Consider the following 25,283-nt stretch of genomic DNA (forward strand, 5'->3'; position numbering starts at 1 on the left):
AGGGTGGTGTATCCACACTCTTTAAATTTGCTAGGAAGTGGAGGGAGGGGGTTCAGATACATCCTCCACGACTCTGATAGGATTTAATATACAATACTAATTTCATAAATACAAAACTTTGCCTGCATCTCTTGCTTGAACTCCGATTATCTGAAAATAAAAGATTTCTATTAATTTTATGGTGAAATAGTATTGTTTATTTAGCAACATTTGTCTTTGTAAATGTATGTGTATCCGTTATGATCTCCAAAACGGTTTGACCGATCACAAATTTCATGGACGTTTCATATTGGTACAGAGAATGTTTTGGCCATTAAGAAGATTAAGGGTGGGGGGGGGGGGGTGTGGGGTACTACATCTTTTCTTGGAGATATACAGATATATAAGTATCCTCTCCCTCTAAACCATGAGGTGATGGGAGGTCAACCCAACCCCCCCCCCCTAACCATTTTTAACTAACAAAATTCACAAATGCCATTAATGACTGACGGATAAAACAGATACTAATTATATATCAGCTTCGGTTAATATAATCTTATCTTCATAAAGTCCACTTAATTAGAAAAATTAAATTTAAGTCATTGCCCTCTTAAATATACATTAAGCAGCCAGGCTTGCGTGGATGTGCGGATTGTTAATCATATAAAAATTTATTTTAATAATGTAACAAGATTTTTCCAATATTGATAAGATTTAACATATTTTTCAATACATATATTTAGAAAAATTTCAAATATGCCCAAATAACCACAATGGTAGCGTAAAACGTAGCGTATCCGCAAATCGTTAGAGATGTATTCGAATCTCGACCAACTCCACGTCATAACTAAAGACGTTATAAGTTGGACCTACCACTCTAAGTCTAATGCGTGATCTTAATAAGGAGAATGCCTTAACTTAAAACAGGCGCAAAAAATTACCATGAACAGTTAGGACTTCCAGACAAAGGTTGTGCCTGAAGACCTACTTTAAAGTCTGGTCCTACGTTACCAAGAGGTATCAATCGGGTACAGGACGAAAAACACTTACAACTTTATTTATACAAAATATTTGTTTTCTCTTTTTTTATTATCCCATTCCCTTTACATGACAAGTTTGAAAAGTTGAAAATTTATTAAATTTCTACCTCAAAGTTAGCAGCTTCACTTCAACATCTTAATAAATATTTCCTTAACATATTGTTACAAGCGCAGCTACTCTAGAATTGTCAGTGACCATCCGTCTAATGCTGCTGTGTTTTTTTTTTTTGCATATTTATATCATTATTAAAAGGAAATTTAGAAAATATATTAGAATTATAAATGGAATGAAACTAATTTGTCTGAAATGTTCAAGATCAAATACGTTATTGACAATTATTATTAAAACTAAAAAATCTATTGAAAGGAATAATTTTTTTATGCCATCAATTAATGAGTAAATAATCATGAAGATGTAATAAAATAACTTTACCTTTTTTAGAAAAATGAAATGCGAAAATACAAAGATATTCATGCGTTTTTAGTGTTAATGAAGTTTTTATTAATTCTAGTGTTATTATGAATTTATATAAAGTACATGGCAAAATTCAACAATTTGTATTTAAAAGGGAAAAATAAGTTTATTTCCATTTTGTATGTAAATGCAAATTTTCTTTTTATGTAAAAGAAATAAATGATTTTTTGACAAGCTGACAATGCAGAAAATATCAACATGTATATTATTAAAAATGTATTTCAATGGAAAAAATAGAGTTAAAAAAGTAGAGAATTTTTTTATTAGACTCCCTTGACTAAAAGAAAACTATATTAAAATGCATAATTTTTATTTGAATATTTTAGAAAAGACACAAAAGCTTCAAATTCTTAGCAAATTATTTGAAGTTGTATAGAGTCAATAGACTAACATTGCTTGTAATTGTCAACAGTCTATCTTAATTAGCTTAGTATATCACATTAAGAAATGGACGGACCGACTGACGGACGGACAGACAAGTAAATAATTGAGAAGCTTCCCTACTAAAAAGACATAGGAGTCAAAAAGGATATCAAAGATAGAGTATATGTTAGGAAATCAGAAAGTAAGGGAGAAAATCTAAAATTAAATTTTATGCAGACTTACTTATACTATACCTCAAATAGGTTCGAATCTTGGGTCGACACCGCGTCATAACTAAAGATGTAAAAAATGGTTCCTACTGCTGCTATGTCAGGTACGTGACATAAAATTAAAGAGTAGGGGGAATGCCTTAGCCCATAAACTCAATACAATGCACAGTTAGGACCTCTCAGACAAAGATCGTGCAATCAAAGGGTTGGTTGTCTGAGATGTAATTTACATAACCTAATATCCTTGGGTGTTAGAGTATAGCATCCCATTACAAGCGGATGATGCTCTGGATTCTCTAGATGAACACTTAAATCGAAGGAGAATCCCGCCCATACGAGGTAATGGTAAGGTAATACCTTATATGTTTGTTTACAAATTGCCTGCCCTGTCCTGCGATTATTTCAGTATACAATATGGGTGGTGTTGACCGTCATTAGAGAAGCTATGATATATAGAAGGATGTTAGACTGGTCGTGCTTCCTTGCTTCACACTGTAAAGCAATGACGTTCACTTTATAAGTCACTAGCCTCTAGGGGAAGGCGAGGAGGGGAGGTGGTCAGTAAAATAGAATAAAACCAACCCCAAGATTTTTCCTAAGAAATTTGGACCATAATTTTCCGAGATCTTTAGCTTCAGACAAAAACCTTACTACTTTACATTTTAGGTTAAAGTCTAAAACAGCCATTTATTGTGGGACCCAAGTTACTTTATTATTCAAATTGTATACTTTAGCTTTTCGTTTTTTTTCTTAGCTTGGTTATTCATCATATTGTCATCCTTGTTATATTTATTGTAAGGTAATCTCGTTTAAACTTTAGAGACACTTGAACCAACTTTTATGTAGTAAGGTACTCAAATGGATAACTCTTTTTAGTTTAGGCTTTTTAAGTTTTCATGATTATGTGATCTGTTATTATAAAGGCTACCCAAATACATGAAAACAGCATTATTATATCGTTCTAAAAACATTTTGTTTGGGAGATAGGTTTATGGTATTTATGCTGAAAGAACTTAGGAACAAATATTTTATCTCGTCTTTTGAATACAACAAGCTTTAAAACAATTTTACAAAGTTGTTTATTTGATAAAATACAGTAGGCAATTTTAAAGTATAAAACTTTACGAGAACTTTTTTTTTATCTATGATTCAACATTTTAGACGATACCTTTTTTTAGCTATATACAAATGTAGACAACTTTCTTTGAAATATATCTTTTATTTATTTTATTCTTTGACTGTCTGTATATGTGTTACGCTTTAGAGGAGACTTCATTTTTTAGTGGAAAATATATTTAAAAATTCTCAAAATGATATTCATTACTCATAACCATCTGTCTTTCAACTTACTTTGTCCGTCTGCCAATCGACTTTCCTTGGTTTTTCAATGAAATATGTTTCATTTTTTAGCTTCTTACTATTTTTTAAAAATCAACATTTCGTGTGCTGTATTGGTAACAAGAAGGCCTAACTTCCATTAGGAAACTAAAGATATGAAATTGACAAGCCTAAGTGTTGCAGGCCTACATTTATTTGTTCAGTTAGTATCTTCAATAGGATTCTACAAATTAGTTTTCTATTAATGGATATAAAATATACGTGGTTATCATGGCAGGGGGAAAAGTGTCGTTAGTTTAGGTTGCTAACATAGACATCATGTATTGGTAAGTTCGGTCATCAATTAGGAAGACAATTTTATAAGCGAATAATCTCTACCATCAAGTCCTAAAAATGTAAGTATGCCTTGTATCCTGTATTTGCCCAGTTTTTCAACCAATTTACTTACAATTTAGTTTCTACTTTTATACAGTTTATATTCTGATTATTCAGTTCTGACACTCTACAAGTGTTAACGTTCGTTTGTCCTACCGTTTCAGAGCTTCGCTTTATAGATGTTGTCATCCTTGTTTTCTCTCTCTCTTCTCTCTTTATCTGATGTACTTGTGAGCTAGCTATATGTACAGTTAAAAAGATAGTTTATATTTATGTACTCTATTTTCTAGTATGTCAAAAACAAACCAAGTTAAAATCTCTCTGGCTTAAAAATAAATCATGACAAATTTACAGAATTGTATGGAACAGCGATTGTCCAAAACTAAAGATAAAACAATATGCCTCAATTCGTTTACAAGTTAAATCTATTTTTTATAAAACCTTTGTGCTGAATGCTTGATAATATAAACCTTAACCCATGGGGCATCTTTAGAACTTAAATGATTTAACCTAACCCAATTCATTAATATTACAAAGATTTTTTTCGATTAAATGTTCACTTGAACCCTGTAAATGATATATAAGAGTTGGTATCTTGTGCTGGGAGAAACAAGAACATAAATCATCCTGCACAGCGAAGTACATGCAGTAAAGTAAATAAGAAATTGAACTGCATAAAGTTTTGCCACAAAAAGAGAGGCATCATCTAAATATGGTGACTTCTAATATGGTGGGTCTGGCTCTCTGACATATCTTAAATTTGGCGAACTTAAAATTTTGCAACGCATTGATAGAAACAAATAATTTCTACTTATGATATTTACATTCCATATTTAAATTTAATACAAATTATTAAAGAATTAAATTTTGTATGACAAAAGCATAGATAATAATTTTAAGAATTAGCGACGGTATCGCAGATTTCTTCGCAAGAAACTAAGTAAAAATTTTGATTAATTCTAGGATGACTTTACAGTTTATTTTTAGTAGCGAATTTACTCTATGTTTTACCTTTATCGGTTGGTCCCCTTTATTGACCTTAATAGGTCGAGGGGAGGGGGGGGGGGGATTGAACGTTCACTCTGTTATCTCGGTTTCTACTAGAGCTAGACGGCTAGAAATTTTTGTGCAAGTCCCCTGTTTGATATTAAATTTCCGACAATAAGTGGATCAAAGTAATTTTTACTTTTTTATTGAACAACCTTGTTTTTTTTAGGGCCGTTTTTACTTAGAAATTTCAAAAGGCTGTAATTTCTGTACTTTTAAAGCTAGAAGAAGAATTTTTTTCAGAAAATGTTTACCTTTATGTATATACTAGCGGCTACACCCCCTAGAAGCCTCTAGGGGCACTGGTAGGAGGGGGAAAAGTCGACCATATCCCATTTTAAATTTGCGTTTAAAAAGAGTTAAAAAATATTTTTAGGGGTAGGGGGGTAAAGAAACCCTCTATAAAAATAGTTCAAAACCTTCCCAGGACCTATAAGAAGCTTCACAGTAAAGGAGAACAATATCGGTTTAGCAGTTAGCGAGATCCTTCAGGACAGACAAAAAACGCTTACTACTTTATATAATAGGATAATATTAGAAATCCCAAATATAAATTTCGGCGGCGGCAGCTGTACTTGGCAGTTTCCGGACGCTGCAGACAAAAGTCGGTAAGAAAACGGCGCTGGATTTTTATGAAATTTAAATATGTCATGTATACATGTTAGAACAGCTTAGGTTTAAAATTTCAAGTCTCTAAGTCAAAAATTGCGGTCACAAGAGCCTTACAAAAAAAAGTTCATGAAATCAAAAGGTTTGTTGTTTGATTGATATGTGGGGGGGGGGGGGCGGATCTGACACTTTTGCGTAAACAGGGAGTATAGGCCTTGTCTTAGGAGTGAGAGGATAGGTTATTTGGGAAAAAAGTTTAGTTTTGGGGTGTATTTTCCTTATATTTAAAATTTTTTTGATAGGTCTCCAGGTTCAGGTGCTGCAGGCTGGAAGGTCACTTCTGGACAGGTATAAATGAAAAAAAACTAGTTTGAAGAGTTAGAGATAAACTTATTAAACCAAATATGCATCTTTTGGGATGTTATGAGCATATATGAAGAAAAAATAAAAATCAGCCTCCAGGTTCAGGTCCTGCAGGCCTCCAGGTGAATCCTGGACAGGTAAAAAAAAAAAATTTTCACTTTTAAAGTTAGAGCAGAACTTCTTTAACAAAAGTTGCTACTTAATGGATAGTATTAACTAATTTGAAGAAAAATTTTAAATCGGGCTCCAGGTTCAGGTACTGCACGCCTCCAGGTGGATCCTGGACAGGTAAAAAATAAAAATTTTAACTTTTAAAGTTTGAGCAAAACTTCTTTAACAAAAGTTGCTACTTAATGGATAGTATTAACTAATTTGAAGAAAAATTTTAAATCGGGCTCCAGGTTCAGGTACTGCACGCCTCCAGGTGGATCCTGGACAGGTAAAACTAAAAATTTTCACTTTTAAAGTTAGAGCATAACTTCTTTAACAAAATTTGCTACTTTATGGATAGTATTATCTAACTTCAAGAAAAATTTGAAATTGGGCTTCAGGTTCAGGTACTGCAGGCCTCCAGGGGGATCCTGGATAGGTAGAAAATAAAAATTTTCCCTTTAAAGTTAGAGCATAACTTATCTAGCAAAAGTTGCTACTTTATGGATAGTATTAACTCATTTGAAGAAAAATTTGAAATCTGGCTCAAGGTTCAGGTAATGCAGGCCTCCAGGTGGATCCTGGATAGGGGAAACTAAAAATTTTCACTTTTAAAGTTAGAGCATAACTTATTAAAGAAAGTTGCTACTTTATGGATAGTATTAACTCATTTGAAGAAAAATTTGAAATCTTGCTCAAGGTTCAGGTAATGCAGGCCTCCAGGTGGACCCTGGATAGGTAAAAACTAAAAATTTTCACTTTTAAAGTTAGAGCATAACTTATTAAAGAAAGTTGCTACTTTATGGATAGTATTCACATATTTGAAGAAAAATTTGAAATCGGGCTCCAGGTTCAGGTACTGCGGGGCCTCCAGGTGAATTCTGGACAGGTAAAAACTGAAAATTTATATTTTTGAAGTCAAAACTTATTTAACAAAAGTTGCTACTTTATGGATAGTATTAACTTGTTTGAAGAAAAATTTGAAATCGAGCTCAAAGTTCATATACTGTATGCCTCCAGGTGGATTCTGGACATGTAAAAATTAAAATATTTAACTTAAGAGTTAGAACTATATCTATTTAACTAATTCAAAGAGAAATTTTAAATCGGGCTCAAGGTTCAAGTTAAATCCAACCATTTTGTTACATTTTGAATTATATCTGCAAAAAAATAATATCAATTGACTAAAATAAAAAAAACATATTGTCAACAGGTCAGTCACTAAAGGAAGCCTGCAGGAAATACACTGCTCTAACTGTGGTAAAATTCCAACAAGTAGACACAATACCCCTAATTTAATGAGTTAATACTATCCATAAAGTAGCAACTTTTATTAAATGAATTATTCCCTAATTTTAAAAGTGAAATCCACCTGGAGGCCTGCAATACCTGAACCTGGAGCCCAATTTCAAATTTTTCTTCAAATACTAGTCATCTTGTAGCAACGTTAAATTAATAAGTTATGCTCTAACTTTAAAAGTTAAAATTTTTAGTTTTTACCTGTCCAGGATCCACTTGGAGGCCTGCAGCACCTGAACCTGGAGCCTGATTTCCAATTTTTCTTCAGATGAGTTAATACTATCCATAAAGTAGCAACTTTTGTTAAATAAGTTATGCCCTAACCTTAAAAGTTAAAATTTTTAGTTTTTACCTGTCCAGGATACACCTGGAGGCCTGCAGTACCTGAACCTGGAGTCCGATTTCAAATATGTTAATACTATCCATAAAGTAGCAACTTTAATTTAATAAGTTATGTTCTAACTTCAAAAGTAAAAATTTTCAGTTTTTAACCTGTCCAGAATTCACCTGGAGGCCTGCAGTACCTGAACCTGGAGCCTGATTTAAAATTTTTCTTCAAATTGGTTAATACTAGTTATATTGTAGCAATTTTTGATTAATAAGTTATACTCTAACTTTAAAAGTTAAAATTTTCAGTTTTTACCTGTCGAGAATTTATCTGGAGGCCTGTAGGACCTGAACCTGGAGCCCGATTTAAAATTTTTCTTCAAATATGTTAACACTATCCATAAAGTAGCAACTTTTGTTAAATAAGTTTTGTTCTAACTTCAAAAATAAAAATTTTCAGTTTTTACCTGTCGAGAATTTATCTGGAGGCCTGTAGGACCTGAACCTGGAGCCTGATTTCAAGTTTTTCTTCAAATTAGTTCATACCATCAATAAAGTAGAAACTTTTGTTAAATAAGTTCTGTTCTAACTATAAAATAAAAAATTTTCAGTTTTTACCTGTCCAGAATTCACCTGGAGAACTGCAGGACCTGAACCTGGAGGCTGATTTTTATTTTTTCTTTATATATGCTCATGACATCCCAAAAGATGCATATTTGGTTGAATAAGTTGATCTCTATCTCTTAAAACTAAATTTTTTTTTCATTTATACCTGTCCAGAAGTTACCTTCCAGCCTGCAGCACCTGAACCTGGAGCCCCTTGCCGCACATTTATCGGTTGGGGGTAGGGCTCAACGCCCCCCCCCCCTTCTCTATTATCTCAGTGCATGGCCCTTGTTGGATAATGAATTTCCGACTATAACTGAACCTAAGTCAATTTTCGCTTTCTTCACCCTTTTATTTAACAACCTTTGTTTTTAAGTCCTTTTCTAATTAAAATTTTCATTTTTTATCTTTGAAGCTAGAAAAATATTTTTTTCAGAAAATGTTTATATTTATATAAATTTTATATTAGAAATCTCAAAACATAAATTTCTGCGGCCGCAGCTGTACTTGGCACCTGCCAGCCACCGCAGTCGGCGGTCAGCGGGAAAACGGCGGATCTTAATAAAATTTTGATACGTTATGTAGGCGTGTAAGAAAAGCTTAAGTTTAAAATTTGAAGGCTCTATGTTAAAAATTGCGGTCACAGGAGGCTTTTAAATCATTCTGGAGACCTGGAGGATCTGGACCTGCAGGATCATACTTTGAGCCTGAAATTGACTTGAACACCTATATTTCAAATAAATTAACCAGAATAGCTAACTGTCCCATAATGATAAACTCACATACAGACGGACAGACCCTAATTATAGAAAATCTTTGCTTTTAAAAAACTAATATTTATTCACTCACTAACAAAATTAAAATGTTGGCAGATAAACACATTTTTTAAAGCAAATCTACTCTGTAACTCACTTTGTTTTTCTACCTGTTAATCTGTCACTATGTTTCAAAAGCTCTGAGGAAAATACAAAAAAAATATAAAAATTAAAAATAAAAGCAGAAAAAAAGTTACATTGACAAGCTGACAGACATTTCAAATTATAGATAAACTTCGTCAACAATTTCAAGATCCATATTTCAACTAAATTTATTCCTGTAAACATAATTCACTTTGATACGAACTTATTTGAACACATGCGAACGAATTCAAATTAATAGATACTTGATCTAAAGTTGCTTGTAACTGTTCAAATAAACGTTACTAAGGAATTAACTTTATAACATATATAAAATACATTATTATATAGATTTTTATTTTTTTTAAATCTTAATTATTGGTGGTGAATAAACCACTTTTTTGAACCGCCCCCATAAAACGTTCCCATGTATAAATTAAAGAATTATTTCTCTTAAAGAAAGTACACAAGATTAATTATTTTTTTCTTCTTAGTATTTAAATTAATTTTTGAAACAAAGTTGGAAAAGAAGAGATTTTAATAATCAACTATTATTTCTTTTTAAAAAATTAATTTAAATATCTGAAAATTTGCCGTAAGTTCTTAGTTGGTAAAAAACAAAATGATTTCTAGTAGCGGGGCTACTCTATTACTATTAATATTACAGAAATTTTACATGAGTATTAAAGTAGATATCATAAGATTAGCGCCAGTTTTGTTAGCTCAGGCATTTGGAACCTTGTTTTCACTTATTATCCACGGAAAGATGTCTATAATACGATGTGTTAAATTAATCAACTCAATTTATTTAGGATCTACAATATTTTGATATATAAAATATATTTGTTTTATTTAATGAAAAAAATATATTTCTTTTATTTCATGAAAAAAAATATTTTCTACTTTTCATCCCTTTTGTCCTTGTTAACACAGTATAAACTTTGTACAGCAGAGAAAGAGTGGGCAATGACAATAGTCCCCAAAGTTTTAAAATAACGTTTTTTCATTAGTTGGCTTAACAATTTTGGGGATTGGGTCAATTTAAATTGGTTGCTTCATTAGGTTGATTGTTCACACTTTTCAACCACAAATTTTAATCTACTGAAGGGGTTATTCTAAGTATCATCATTGGGGTATATATTAATTTATCGGCCATTGTCTTATTATCATTATCCCTTTAGATCCATTATACCCACTACTGTATACCCCTTCTAATTTAATTTGCTTTTGTGTATTGATGAAACAATATGCTGAAGTGATAGCATGCGGAAATGAACGCCCACCGTTGAATTGGTACTTTCCCCCCCAACTAATTTGTCTAACTACGCCTCCCACAATACAAAACTGTATAAAAAGTCGTTAGAAATTAAGACGGAAAAAACTCGAGATATCTGTCATGCACGTAATGCGTGGACCCACCATTTTAGGGGTCACCCTAAATATCTTAAGTTTTCTGTGGTTCCTATATTAAATAAATGTTATCGTTAAATTAGGTTAATATTATAAAAAAAATCGTTTATAACTGGAAGCACTAAACTTAATAGAATTTTACTTTACAATTATATATTTCAAGAGAAGAAAGGAAACTTAGTAATGGATAATATAATTTTTCAAACTACTTAAGGCAGCTTTTTTTTTACAATTTAGATAAAGATTTTTATATACTTTTGCCTTTTCTTGCAACCCTACAAATACCTCTAGGTACACACGGTTGACATACCTTTTATAGAAGTACCAAGGCTCTAACATGCCAACAACCAACCCTTTGATTGTACAATCTTTGTCTAAAAGTCATATCTGCGAATGGAAATGAGTTGCACCTGTTTTGGACCAATGTATTCCTCCTTCCCTTAGTATTAATGTCGCACATCTGACATAGCAGCAGGTAAAACTTTTAAAGTCTTTAGATATGATGCAGTTTGGTTAAATATGAACCTAGTAATAGTGTCTAACTTTTTATCTTTGTGACGTAATAAAAATCCATATCTTTTTTAGGGGTTTCCTTCCCACCTCCCCTCTCATCCTTCGATTTTTGTTACGTCACATAGATAAAAAGTTAGACACTATTACTAGGTTCGTTAAATATTCTAACCCATCACCTTCCTCAATTAAAGAGACCATTTGCAATATAATATCCCTGCATATTTAAACAAAGATACAATAATAGATTATTCACCATTGATTATAGATTATAGAGAAGCCTGAACCTTTAAAAAGAATATATCATCCAAATTTCTTGAAAGTGTAATGATAAGGGGGATCATCCTACCCCTTTCCATAGAGTAATACCAAGGAAAAAACTCTTTGAACATGAAATTCGCATTAAATTTGAGCTTTCCTAAGAACTATTTAGTTTAGGTATAGACTTACAAAGTAAAACTACATCATTTTATATGAAATTCTAAGAAAATGAAACTTATTTTTTTTTATGTCGTCTCTTGTTTATTTCAGATAATGTTCTTTTTATACGTACTATATTACAAATTTATGAAAAACAACCAAAAGTTTAAGAAAATTCAAGGATTTTATTTTGTATAAAGTAATTTAGTTCAATTAAAAGTTACTTGGCGTCGCTAGTTTAACAATATCTATCTGTATATTATCCCCTCTAAACATAACTTAGAAAATCTGTATAAGGTGATATTGTGTGAACACCAATTTAGTACCACTCTTGATTACACCGTGTCGCTAGTGTGCTACTTCTGTACCTGTAAACTCCATTCCCCAGAGTTGGGTGTGTGCAGGATAGAAAATCTGGCATCGCTTGTGTAGGTGATCATTCCGTTTGTCAGAATGTGAAAGTCTCGCATTCGTATCCATGATATCTTAATAGAAAATTCATTTTTAGGTTTTTAGTTAATCAAATTTAAATAAGCTAAATAATTCATTTCTTGCTTATGTAATGGCAAATTAAGGCTTTCCACTAGACACTAAAGCTTGATATCATCTATAATGCCAGTTGATTATGATCAATTTTCAGATATGAATGTGTGTAAAATTAATCAAAAAAAGGGGAGGGGGGTGAAACAACCGCCCTCCTTACATGACCCTAAGTAACGATAATTTAGCCAAAGTTACCAAAAAGTAAAGTGGAAGTTTAATATTAATACCAAATCCTACCTAGCAATTACAAAATGGGAAAATTGTTTGATTTGTGCTTTATAGCAACTTTACATAAATGAGATACAAATAGGCACTAATCAAACGTCTAGTCAATCTCTTTTACACTTCTCATAAAGAAAAGTATAAAGATTCACAATGCATTCTTATATGTACAAAATAATTTTCCAAAAGAGCAGTTACTTTATAGTTTAGAAATGTTGCTATTTCAGACTGTCTGACCGGCCGTCAATTGACGAGCAGGTTCTATCTTATAGGCTTATCATTTGACTACTTAACCCGGGTATAGTGCATTTCGTGGCAACGCACCATAAGGGTCGATTCTTCGTATTGTTCACAGTAGCTTTTCTCCTATTTCTAGCCCCTGCGGGGGGGTCTAACACTGCTGGGCCAATTGCCTAACCCTGTGGGGCAATCACCTAACCCAATATAACCTAACCTAACCTAAAATAACCTATAAAAAGCCATTTTAAAATACGACGAATCGCCCCTTAAGTTTTTTGTTGCTGAGCTTCTTTCGGTGGACAATCATTTAAGTGTCCTAGTTTTATACAAAAGAAAAGAAAAGGATAGTTTTATTTTTCCAAAATATTTTCCAGAGGTGAGAAGAATATATAAATAACAAAACAAGAACAAATAAAATAAAAGGTCACAAACTCATAATCAAAACAAATGCGATTGTAGAAGATTAAAAAAAAGGAAAATAAGATTTTTAAAAATGATACTGGTCAATGATATCAAAGAACTAAGTATGACAAATAATATTTATTTAAGAAGAAAAGGGTTACTCCCCCAATACCCTCTCGCCTGAAAAAATAGCCATAGACATTAGCATGCTTTCAATAAAAATAAAAATTCTAAAAGTTTATTTGCCTGGGGTTTTTACAGGATTTTCAAGTTTTATTTAAAGATGATGACTCAACTATGCAAGACAATAGGGTGGACATGACAAATTAAAGAGTAGAGACACAACTGCCAAGACCAGCTAGAATTATATTCTTCCTTATGACGGTTGTTCTAAATATGGACCAAGGAGTGTTTTTTAAGGCCAGAAAATAAAATGTGTTAGCATCCTGAAAATTTGTATACGCGGTGGAATATATTATTGCAGTTTCTTCAAATTAACGAGATGATTATTTTCTTATGAGGAGGCGGCTGATTTTTTTTAGCTTTTAATAAAAGCACCTTGCAAGTGGACAAAAGAATATTTATATAAAAAATAGAAACTATTCTGGTGTGTTGTTTAACAAGAGCAGAAAATGCATTTTAGATTAAGTTCACAGGGTGCAGCCCTACCCCCTCCCCCCTCCCTCCACACCATCCCTCAACAGAAAATGGAATTGATATGCAAAAAGGAGAATTAAAAGAATGTAAGAGACAAAGGGAAGGGAATAGTAAAAATAAAAGAATGGTAAAAAGAAAGAGAAAAATATTTAGTGTTTCTTTAAAACCACTTTTCAAACCTATCTTATTAGTTTAGTGGTGCAGTACTTACTATATCTTACTATACAAGAATTTATTTTCAAATCTATACAATTGTTTTTTTTTTATTTGTAACTAGTGGGTTTTCCCCTAGCCTCAAGGGACTTTAGGCCCCCCGCCCCATCACTCCTATATTGATTTAAAGTTAAAGATATTATGAAAAAGCCCTCTAATTTCAAGTTTATTGTGAGGAGAAGGAATCCAAATAATATCTTGAAAATTTAACTGAAGATTTAGCATCCCGATTAAAATTATGAATTTTAATTTCATGGGTATTTATAAAATGCATGTTTCAGATCAACTATATGCAGCTTATTCATTATTTTTCTTGTAAGCACACCAAATCTAGAGGTTGGAAAGTTTTTTGTTGATAAATGTATCAAATTACAACCTTTTAGAAATACACAATACTGCTTGCGTTCACAAATTTGAGTAATCATTTCAAACTTAATCTTTTTCAACAAATAAAATATTTTAAATTATTCTTCAGTCAGTCAAATTTTATATGATAAGGACAACAAATATAAAGAAATATCCAATAAATAAATAAGTAACAAATCAAAAACATTATCAATGAACAAACGAAAAAAGTTAATTATACAACAAATGTTCGGGGTTATTAAAAAAGAGAGTACGAAAAAAAAGTAAGATACAACTTACAAGAATGATAAAAAATCACGAAACCATCATACGACGGACTATGTTATGTAAATACTGGATGATCTTTGGAAAGGTTTATCTTAAAAATAAAATAGTTTTATATCTTAATCAGCAGCCGAGAAAATTACATTTCCCCCATAGCGTTACGGACGGACAGACAATTATAAAATAGCTTTGCTACTAAAACAAATGTTTTCTCTGTTTAGTAATGAGATACAACTTCTAGAAACAGAAATATTTTTGGTTTCAATACGTGCTTAACATCATATCGAATAAATAATTTTACATACAAGAAATGAGGTAAAACAAAATCATAAAACTAACCCCTTTTATAAGGATAATATCCTTACACTAAAGTAACAGGATGTCTGTTTGTCAGTTTGTCTGTGTGTTTCTACCAAAGGATCTCGCTAACCACTGAACCGATCGGGTTCTCCTTAACATGGTAGCTTCTTATAGGTCTCGGAAAGGTTTATAACTATTTTGGGGGAGGCTACCACAACCCTCCCAAGAGAAATAAAATAAAATCGAAATTGTTTTTACGTTTCTCGATTTTACAAAGAGATTCCAACGCAACATAAACGTCAACCTAACACAGACATATTTTAAATATAAAAAAAAACATTTAAAGTGCCACTAGAGGCCTCTAGGGGCGTATCCGCTAGTAATATATATGAAGGCAAGCAACTTTTCACTCATTAGTCTAAAATATTATTCTGCTATGAATGAGTAATTCAAAGTATGACTTTTAAAATACAACTTAAGAAATATGTTGAACATAAAAATGTTCATGACTTTATTGGGAAACCCTACTACAAAATATAAAAGGTTTGTTTAATTTAAATCATGTCAAAAATATTCCTATTTAAAATTAAATATTTATGTTATGTAAATAAAGTTATAATGTAAAAAAAATATAAATATTGTATCTTGACAGTTTATAAATTGTTACCATTTACTCTTTGTTATTTCTTTTCAACACAGAGAAACAACAATTGACACTCAGATTTACACCTGACTTTTAAAACCTGTTTAACAATTAGAGTCTGTCAGTGTACATCCGTACGTTCGTCAGTATGTCACGGCCAGCTCTTTTCGTTGATTTAGGCATCATGATAAAATTATCCTATCGAATGAAAACTTTGCATGAAGATTACTGTAACAGTTAGGGACGATTTAGAGAGCATATATATATATAGATAATTACCCTATTCATATGATTTTTAAAACAATGATTCCTAGGACATAAAAATGTAGGAATCTTGTTTTTACTACAGTTTTGCAAAGAGTTTATATGCTATTTCGTTTATACCTTTCAATAAATATTCTGCTTATTTTTAATTTCATAAAAATATGTAAAAGTTGATCAATTTTCTTTGTACTAATTGGCGATCATACAATCAGTTATGCTGTTTAAAATCAAATAAACTCTGACGCAACTACTCTACAACTTACCCCATCTTCTTCAACGTTGTTAATTGTACAGTGTAGCCTGGCAGTTCCTCCTCTTGGCACAGTTATATTTCTCTCCTGATGTCGTACGTCGTACACCTCCTACAATTTTATCCTTTATTTATAATTTAAAACTAAAATAAAAGATGTTTTGGTGCTTTCCTATTCAGTGGGGGTTGGGCACTAAAACCTCCCTATATTTTTTGACTAAATTGAAATTAAGGAGGGGAGGGGGAGTTTTTTTCCTACGTCTATTCCTGCTTTGTTACCTAATATAACCTGACCAAAAGTAATAAACAAACGATAATGCATTTAATAGTTAATAGTGCCTACAAAGGGATGGGTATGGGATTCGATAGCGCTCATTTTTACTTTGGGATATACGTTAATTGCTCTGCTAAAGTCAAACTAACACAAATTAACACAATTTTATTTCACTGTTAGGTGGTTTTGAAACAATTTCGGACAAATTTTAACATATTGATCAAAGATCTTTGAAATTTTCAAAATCAATGCCTGTCAGTTTGTTTAAAAAAAAACATATATACGTATAAAGATTAAAGAATACAATTTCCTTAGAGTGTCCTTGACCGCTGAGCCCTTTCTTCTGCACAACCTCCATAGCGTAGGGGTCGATAAAGTTGAATTTCCTACCATACAACATGTTGGAGTGCGGCACATAATCTAGATTCACGGTTATATTTGGTTAAAAATTGTAATATTTGGAAATTTATTTATTTTTCATAGACTTAGTATTCTGTTTTTTTGTCTGTTAAAGTATCACAATTATCAAAACAAATATCACAATAGGCTGCCCCTGATTCTAATACTAGCGTAAAGCTATCGTTTTAAATAAAATATTTATGAGGTAAACCCATAATCTTTAAACCATATAATAACTATTCCGTGCCTGGATCCTTATAGACTTCCTGGGTGTCATGGCCTGTATCCTGGGGGCGTAGATGACCGCCAGGCTGCGACACAAGATCCAGTCCCTAAAAAAGTTTAAGTACATTAAATTTGACAAGATCATTAAAAAGTGAAAGAAACTATTTTAAGAAGATCAAAACGATGGATGAGAGATGGATTTATCTGAAGAAAATTTGTTTTCCCTTAAGTTTATACACCTTGTTATTTAACTGGTAAAAATAAAGTAGACAAGAAAGAAATTAACAACATCTCCTCCTAAAAGAAAGTTAGGAAAAGTGAGTCAAAAAAATATTTTAATGATAATTCATACATTTTAATATAAATATCATGAATGATGATCTTTAGTTCTTTTAAGTATGTATTCAATAAGAAAAACTTGGATATATATTTATTAATTAACCGAATAAATTAAGAACATTTAGCAGTTCGTTTTATCAATTAATATTTTAGTTTAAATTAGTGTATTATTTATTCTTAATGACCTTGCATTGTGTTTGTATGAAATTCATTGCAAAATTAAGATTCCAAGAAGCATAAAAACTTCACCGTCATTTCCGCCAACAAAAAACAAGGACAAATTTTGTTAGAAAGGGGTGCAGATATGCAGAAAAAAGTAAAAATGTTTAAAAGTATTAAACTGTTTGATCATTAACATGTAAAAATCTCATTCTTTTTCATCTTTTCGTCTTAACTAAGGTTAGTTTATTATTGCTGAGATATATTAATAGGGCTCAACAGCTGCACCTTACCCGAGCATATGTCGCTTAATTAGACTGTTTTGGTGGTTATTAAAACAATTACTGAACGGAAAAATTGCTGATGTCTGGCTGCCGAGCCCTGTATTGTTAACTCGTTTTATAATATGTTTTATATCAATTTTGGATGTACTTGTTTTAGCTTTCACTTCAGGAGTTGGTACGCTATAAAAAAAGTTAAAAACCCATAAATATAAGTTGAAAGTAATAAATTTCTGGAACTTTACCCAAAAGAGCTATCCACACCAAATGAAAGGATATACCACTTAAAAGTAGGGAAAATATATTCAAAATTTCTTTTTTGTTTGGGATTTCTGAGCTAGTCATAATTTTGTGCTGTTACATGTCGAGCCATTATTAGAATAACGTTATTTAAATGGTATTCATTTTGTCGCTGCAAATTTGAATTTGCCCTTTTAATTCAATGTTTTTTTGTGGGTTTACATAATTTAATTACTTATATAAGAGTAAGAGGTGTTTGTGTGTACCAAAGGATCTCGCTAACCGCTGAACCGATATGGTGTTCCTTCACAATGTAGCCACTAGACGCGTAGCCGCTAGTATTAAATAAATTTTCGTTCTTGAAACAGATTTTTGGTCATAGTTTTTATACCTTAAAATGACAATACCATGTAAAAGTGTAAATGATTTTCAACTTTTTTATTCAGCGCTTTGCAGTAAAATTGCATGGTGTTTACACAAAAATACATTTTTGAATTGGCCAATTACAATTCGTTATCTTATTAAATTCTTATATATTTCAATTTGTTTCAGATCCTCTAGTTTTTTACGCTAATTACACATATTATTTTTTTTAAGTTAGCCAAAAAATTGTATATGAGTGATATGGCTTTTAAAGAATTTTTTTTTTAGATGTGTTATTAGATATGTAAAAAATACTGTAAATAAATCTAAATCAAGGATGACAACATCCATATATAGCGAAGCCCAACAAAATAATGGATAAGTATACGGATAAGGAGATTTAAAAAGCATTTTTTAAATGTAGCTAACAAAGCTGTTTAAATCTAATAATTTTCAATTTTTATATCCGCGGAAAGCAATCTTTAATACGATGCGATAGATAACTATTATCTTTTTATTAACTAGCCTGTCGATTTTATGGCAGCCCTAAAAAGCTAGAAAAATGTGTTTTAAAGTTGAAAATAAGTCAAAGGGGTTAATGCTAGCTGTGGTTTCACTTGTAAGTTTATAAGTTTTTTAGCTCAATGGCGAGACAACCTTAAAATGCATCGGTTTTATTTTATTTAATTTTTACTTTATATGTGGGATATTAAAAGTACAGAAACAAGGAAAAGTACAGAGGGATAATCAATTTTAATTCCCCCCCCCCCTTTATTTTTTCTATAATAAGATAATTTATGATTTATAACGAGAAGAATTTGTACCTCACTAGAATTAGATATTTACAATGGAACACAAAAACAAAGCCAAAATTATGCTAAATTACATTGCAATGCATAGAGATTTATTACACCGAAAGAAAAACTATTTCGCCTACAACTTAAGAATTAATCTTATTGATCTGTGGTCTGATACATTGTTAATTATAAGGATAATGATTTATATTTAAAATAAAACTGCTATTCGTACCTTGCAGAAAACTTTAAGGTAAATTATTTTTTCTACTACAGCCATAAAACTGTTTATCATTTACAACTAAAATGTTCTTGAAAACTATAAAAATAAAGCTAATTTTACTATCCTATTATTCCTTAAAATGTAAAACCTAACTCGGGTACATAAATTAAAACTTACCTTGACTATGTAGATTTCTATATTATGATAGAAACTTAGAATTGTTAATATGATATCTATAACCTTTTATTATCATATTAGTGTGGTTTGAATACTGCATACTTTATACCAAAAGAATTGCTAGTAAGACTAACATTTTTTGGTAGAGTTTATTTTGACTATTAAATTCCTAATTTTATAAACTTATCATATATACTTATAAAACTTTTTATTCGGTAAAAATAGCTTCAATATCAAAGATTGTAGATACCAAATAATGCAATATCATAAAAAACGCATCTGACTTACTAGTAGTTGATTTGATTTTTGATTAGGCTTCGACATCAACTTACTCTTGTAAGTATTTAGTTACTAGGTCGAAGTAAGTCATTTTTTGCTGTGCTATTTTTTCTGTTTGTATCCATAAAAAAAACTTATACCCTCAAGGGTAAAAAAAGGTAAAAATTTGTCTGAATATCATTGGCACAGAAATAATTACAGATATGATAAATAAGTGAATTATTCACGTCAACGAAAGAAAAAAAATTTCTTATAGCTTTGTGACATACCAGTATAATTTTCAGTCTAGTCCCTGAAATGAAGACAATGTGATTTGACTTAATGACAGAGTGGCATAACGCCAGACTATGGTTAAGTTGCTGCACCACAAATAAGTAAATTCTGTTTGTAACAATCTTGACTTAAGTTAACCAAAGTATTGACACTTATTAAAGACCTATCAATGTTCTGGAAGACAACTTTTATTTTGTTTTAGCATGAAACTTCTTTTTTAGGTATACTATGGAATAAAGAATCTAAAAAAGGTGTAAATTTTTTCCCATTTCAGCACAATATTTTCTGAAAAAAAATATTCGAAATAAAAATTTGTTGGGGTATAGTATGTATTTAGTATGATATTTTCGTTAATAAATTACTTTCAATCAATTAATTTTAGAAATCTTACAGCAACTAAGATACAAGTATTACTTTGTCTGAACGCTCGAGTGATAAACGTAACGATAAATCCTAATAATTGATTAGTTTTTATTGCATCGAGTTATAGTTAGCTTTCCGCGGATATTGAAATGAAAATTATAACATTAAAGCTGCAGGCCCGGGCTAACATAACAGTTAATAATTTTATAATTTTTGTTTAATAATCGCGGAAAATTGTTTGTAATACGATGTAACATATGATTTTTTAGCATAGCTGAGAAGCGGTTCTAATCCAGCGATTTCAATCGTCTTCGAAGCCATACTGGAAAAAATATTTTTACAAAGTCTTGATTACTACATTAACGTATCCCTTTATCATGAAGAAGTCAAACAAACTAATTTAACCAACCAACGTTGTCATTTTTGCAAAGTTTTATATTCTTCTTGTTTTTTTACTTGTCTATTATAATATGCTTTATTGAATCAGAATCTTGCTTTAAGCTCTTTCTTCCTATCTGTCTATTGCTAAAGATTTTACACGGATTTAATAAGCAGCAATTGTTGCATGTATAGGAGAAGAAATACCTTGGACAATTTACTGGCACATTTACTATGCAAATTTAGGACTTTCAGCTAAAGGTTTTTACAGACATGTTCAGGAAGCTACTGTTCAAAAAAGGAAAGTAAATAGTTAATGTTGTGTTTTATATACAGCTCTAAGCTGCATTCCTAAAAAAGATCTTGCATAAAGTTGTCAACTTATAAAGAAACAATCTTTTTTCTTCTGTCATTCCTAATAAAATACTTCTGTGCCTCTTCCAATCAAATGCACATTGGGTAGATGTTTCTTTTACTATGGTTTACATCAAGCAATTTTATATATACATATATTTTATAACATTTATGTCTACTATTACCTATGAAAGGATCGGGCTTGAGTTTACTATACAACTTTTTAGCCAGTTAAAAAGTAAGTTTCTTTGTCAAAATTAAATTATATCTTGGTATTATTTTAGTATAAGATACTATATACTAGATATTTAAATGGTTTAGAAATGTGTAACCTTAATTTTATCTTAAAAGTGATCATTTAAGTTAGATAATATTAGAGTTGTCATAAATAATCTTTTTGCCCTTTTCAAGTCTTTTGATTATATTCATGAGAAAATATAGTTTAACATCACCAATCTATAAAAGCTTAAAGAACAATTTCCAAATAAAAAAATGGTTAAAGAGTCAAGCAAGCAAATTGAATAAAAATGCACAACAAAACAAAAACAAAAAGAAAAGAAATCAACAAAGTCTTTCCCTTTCACACAATATCTTTCCTATTTCTCCATCTAAAGTGAATAGTTTCCAACACAGGGTAAAAGGTTGGTTTATAAAACAATATTTGTTAGAATGGCATGTTGTTTGACTTATGCCTATGAAATACCTGTTAATTTATATGGCAGGTGTTCTACATTAAAGATCATAGGTTTTTAATTGAACCTATTTTCTTTATTTATTACTTGAGTTCAGCTAACTATTGCTAGAAGCTATGAAAAACAGCAAAGTAAAGAAACATTTTTTAATAAATAGTATACAAATTGAATTTAACCTAATTTGATTCTTTAGATGAAATCAAATTCTACCTTGAAAACAAAGTTTTACCTCTCTTGTCTCTGCTGAACCCTGACCTTATCATTTGAAAAGAAAAGAACCACTTCATAAAATATCCTTTGTCCCAGAGTTTTGAAAGTTATAATTGAATTTGTAAATGCACACAAGAGTATAACTAGAAATACACAAGGCAGAATTTCACTTTTGCTTCCTGATTCACACTTTTATGAATAACAAAATCAATTTGCAAAGAGGGCTTTAGGTTCAATTATTCACTATGGCAAATATCTATTAAGTTTGATTACACTATTAAATGGAATAAGTATCTAAATAGAAGATATTTTTATATACCTATTGAGAAACAGATATTACAAATGTATGTATTTATAGCTTGTATAGTTATTTATTGAATCATATTATAGATAGTTTTACATGGATATTGAAATGAAAATGTATAAGTTTGAACTGCAATACAATGCTATACATGATTTTTCAGTATGGCTGAGAACCAGTTCCAATCTAGCAGATAACAATCAGTTTTGAAGCCACAATGTAACATATTTTCTTAAGCAGTTATAGAAAAACCTTTGAACAATGTGTTCTTCATGGAAATTAAGAACTAATAAGTCATTCTTTTAATGGTAATTTAATGCTTACATGACTTGTATTATTCTTAAGAATATTGACAAATTTTATAAAAATATTGAATTAAAAGTGCATGTTAATAATTTTCAGAATACAAATTCAGCATTTATAAAAGAAAAATATTATTTTCAAGCTTATTGTACAATATGAATTATTTTGTATAGGATACCTCACACATAAATATCAAATGATGTAAGTCTTCAAGTTGATGCAATATATTATTTCAACACTTCCATATTTCAATTTAACAAAATAATCGTTTTTATAGATAGAAATGTTTGATAGAACTGATCTATTAATATTAATCTTTAGGTAGTAACTTTTATGATCATATCAAATTATTTTCTAAAGATAACAACTATGTCATCTTTAACCAATGATTTTTAAATTATTTTTTGTTGCAATTTTTAAAACAAATGATACTCCAAAATATGTAGGTAATGTCAAATTATCACATCAAGAGTTCTTGGGTTCATATTTGGGTTCAAAAACAATTACAATTTTTTAAATTTTGAAAAAAACTTTATTTAAAGTAAAACAAGCTTGAAAATATTGTAAGCAAAACATTGCCAATAAAAGTTGGAAAAAGCATTCAATTCCGCGAAAACTTTTTTAACAATATTCAAAATTGGAAAAATTGTTGAATTCTTTGTTGTTATTTATGAAGCATGAAGTCAGAAAAGTTTTTTACAATATTAGTTTTTGAATATTGAGACACTTGCGTTGCTGCAAGTGTTTGGTTCCCCTACTTTCTTCCATTTTAATTTTGATATTTTACAAGTAGAACACATGAAGTACCATCACAAGTTCGTGTTAGTGTAATAGAAGGATATCATTCATATAAAAGTAGCATGATGTCTATGTGTCTATAAATAAAGATCTTGCTAACCGATATGGCTCTCATTTACGGTAAAGCTGCTTATAGAAAATAGCTATTTTGGGGGAGGGTAACTAAAATTAAAAGTGGAGTTTAATCAATACCTGAGGAAAATCTCTAAATATTTTCTATGTTATTATAACTGTAAAAGTTGGTATAGCATAGTTCTGTGCTAGCAATACTATAGCAAGCCTGCCCTTTGCATTTAGTAAGAATTGGAAATTTCATTTGATTACTTGCTTCTACAGTCCTTTAGGCTCGATTCTTAAGCATTTTCTCAAAAGTTTTCTACAGTATACAACAGGAACTAAAAGGAAACTATTTATGTAATGGAAAGTGATCTATGCACACTACTTTAAATGAAAATCTAATGAATAATTTTACAATAAATTTTGCATAGAATTGTTAACATTAAAAGAATTTAAGTATTGGACTTTGTACCTTGCATATTAGTGTATAAACTAAAATGATTTGAGTAAATCACAATGATGAATATATGTACGTATTAGATCTTAGTTAAATTCTTAATCTATTTAAGTATCGGACTCCTAACCTTGTAAACAAGAATGGAAACTAAATCTTTTTTAAGTATCCGACTCTGAATCTTGCATACAATGGTGAATGCAACAAAATTCAAAGAATAAGATTCTGGTGGTTGGTGGAATAGCGTAGCTAATCTATAATAATATTTGTCCTCCTGCTCGTGCTTTTTGTTAATTGCATTAACTTTGGTTCAAGTCAATATCTGTCCCTAATCTATAAAAAGTGACATGAAAGACTTTTAATTGTTTGGTTGTTAAAAATCTGACATAGTATGAAGTTGTTAGTGCATCCATAATTATAATATCTGAAAATAACTTCCCAATTGTTAGTGCTGATATTAAATCAAAAGAATTCTTTATTATATTAATATTTTTAATTTAATTAGAGTTTTGGATTTGACAGGCAAAGTACAACTGCAGCTAACTTTCTAAAATACAAATGGATTTGCATGCTTGTCATTCTTGTTTTTTTCTCTCTATTGTTTCAATAAGAACCTACAGAATACGGGGAGGTGGAGAGGGGGAAATGCTGAAAGACGAATGATAAAAACTTATTTAACAACGATGCTTTGATATAACGTTTTCTTTTGCAGGTTATTGCAGTAGTTTTCATTTAGTTATTAAGTAATCTATTGATTTTAGCAATGTAAAAGATATCAAAAGAATAAAAAAGAATGTCTAATATTTTATTGGACAACGACATTAATCTATAATACAGATAGAATGATGTCTAACTGTTCGTCCGTCCGTCCGTCTGAAGCTTAAGATCTCGGTAACCGCTGAACCTATTGAGGGAATATACCTACTGGTCCTGTTGGGTTTTTACGATATTTTTTTGGGGGTGGGACTATAGAAGAAGACTCTCCATTTTCTTTAGGAACAAAACCCCTAGAGGCTCTGGGAAAATCCGCTAGTGTACATAAAAATCGCCGCAGAAAATAGCTGAATAAAATTATGAAAAAAGTCAATTATAATCTGTAAACAGATCATTCTATTTAAACTATTTTGTTTTCAGGTCCCTTCATAATTTTGATGGATGTATAAACACACAGACATACTCTTGACAGATTTGCTGTGCTACTAAAACAGTAAATAGAAAACAATGATATTGACCTACATATTTTTTAATTTTCAATAATTGCTTTTCACAATAATAGTTATTTCTCGCATCGTATTATAAACGGCTTTCCGCGGATATAGAATGTACAATTATAAGATTAAAACTAGTTTTTTTTAGCCCCGATGTGATTGTACATTTTTATATTCGTAGAAAGCTGGATATAATATGATGCTAGACATAGTTTTTTCGTATGGATGAGAACCGGTTCCTATCCACCGGATTCGAATAAATACGAGAAATAAATATATGTTTTATATTTCTGTATCATAACTTTCTGTACTATTTGCCACACCCTAGATAATAGAAA

General features: G+C 30.7%; 1 protein-coding gene across 1 annotated transcript in view; it reads right to left on the minus strand.

Moving 5' to 3' along the window:
* The window catches only part of LOC145326713 (neuronal growth regulator 1-like), a 53,453-nt gene that overhangs the window by 24,781 nt on the left and 3,389 nt on the right, over window positions 1-25,283 (minus strand). The window contains exons 2-6 of the mRNA XM_080170091.1: window positions 16,722-16,806; window positions 16,384-16,495; window positions 15,815-15,911; window positions 11,806-11,922; window positions 123-150 (exon numbers count right to left, since the gene is read on the minus strand). Of these exons, the coding sequence (XP_080026217.1) occupies window positions 123-150; window positions 11,806-11,922; window positions 15,815-15,911; window positions 16,384-16,495; window positions 16,722-16,806 (439 nt within the window). The remainder of the gene's footprint in view (window positions 1-122; window positions 151-11,805; window positions 11,923-15,814; window positions 15,912-16,383; window positions 16,496-16,721; window positions 16,807-25,283) is intronic.

This window comes from Acartia tonsa, chromosome 1 (genome assembly GCF_053477335.1).
Source record: "Acartia tonsa isolate MP-2025a chromosome 1, ASM5347733v1, whole genome shotgun sequence".
Taxonomy (NCBI): Eukaryota; Metazoa; Arthropoda; class Copepoda; order Calanoida; family Acartiidae; genus Acartia; species Acartia tonsa.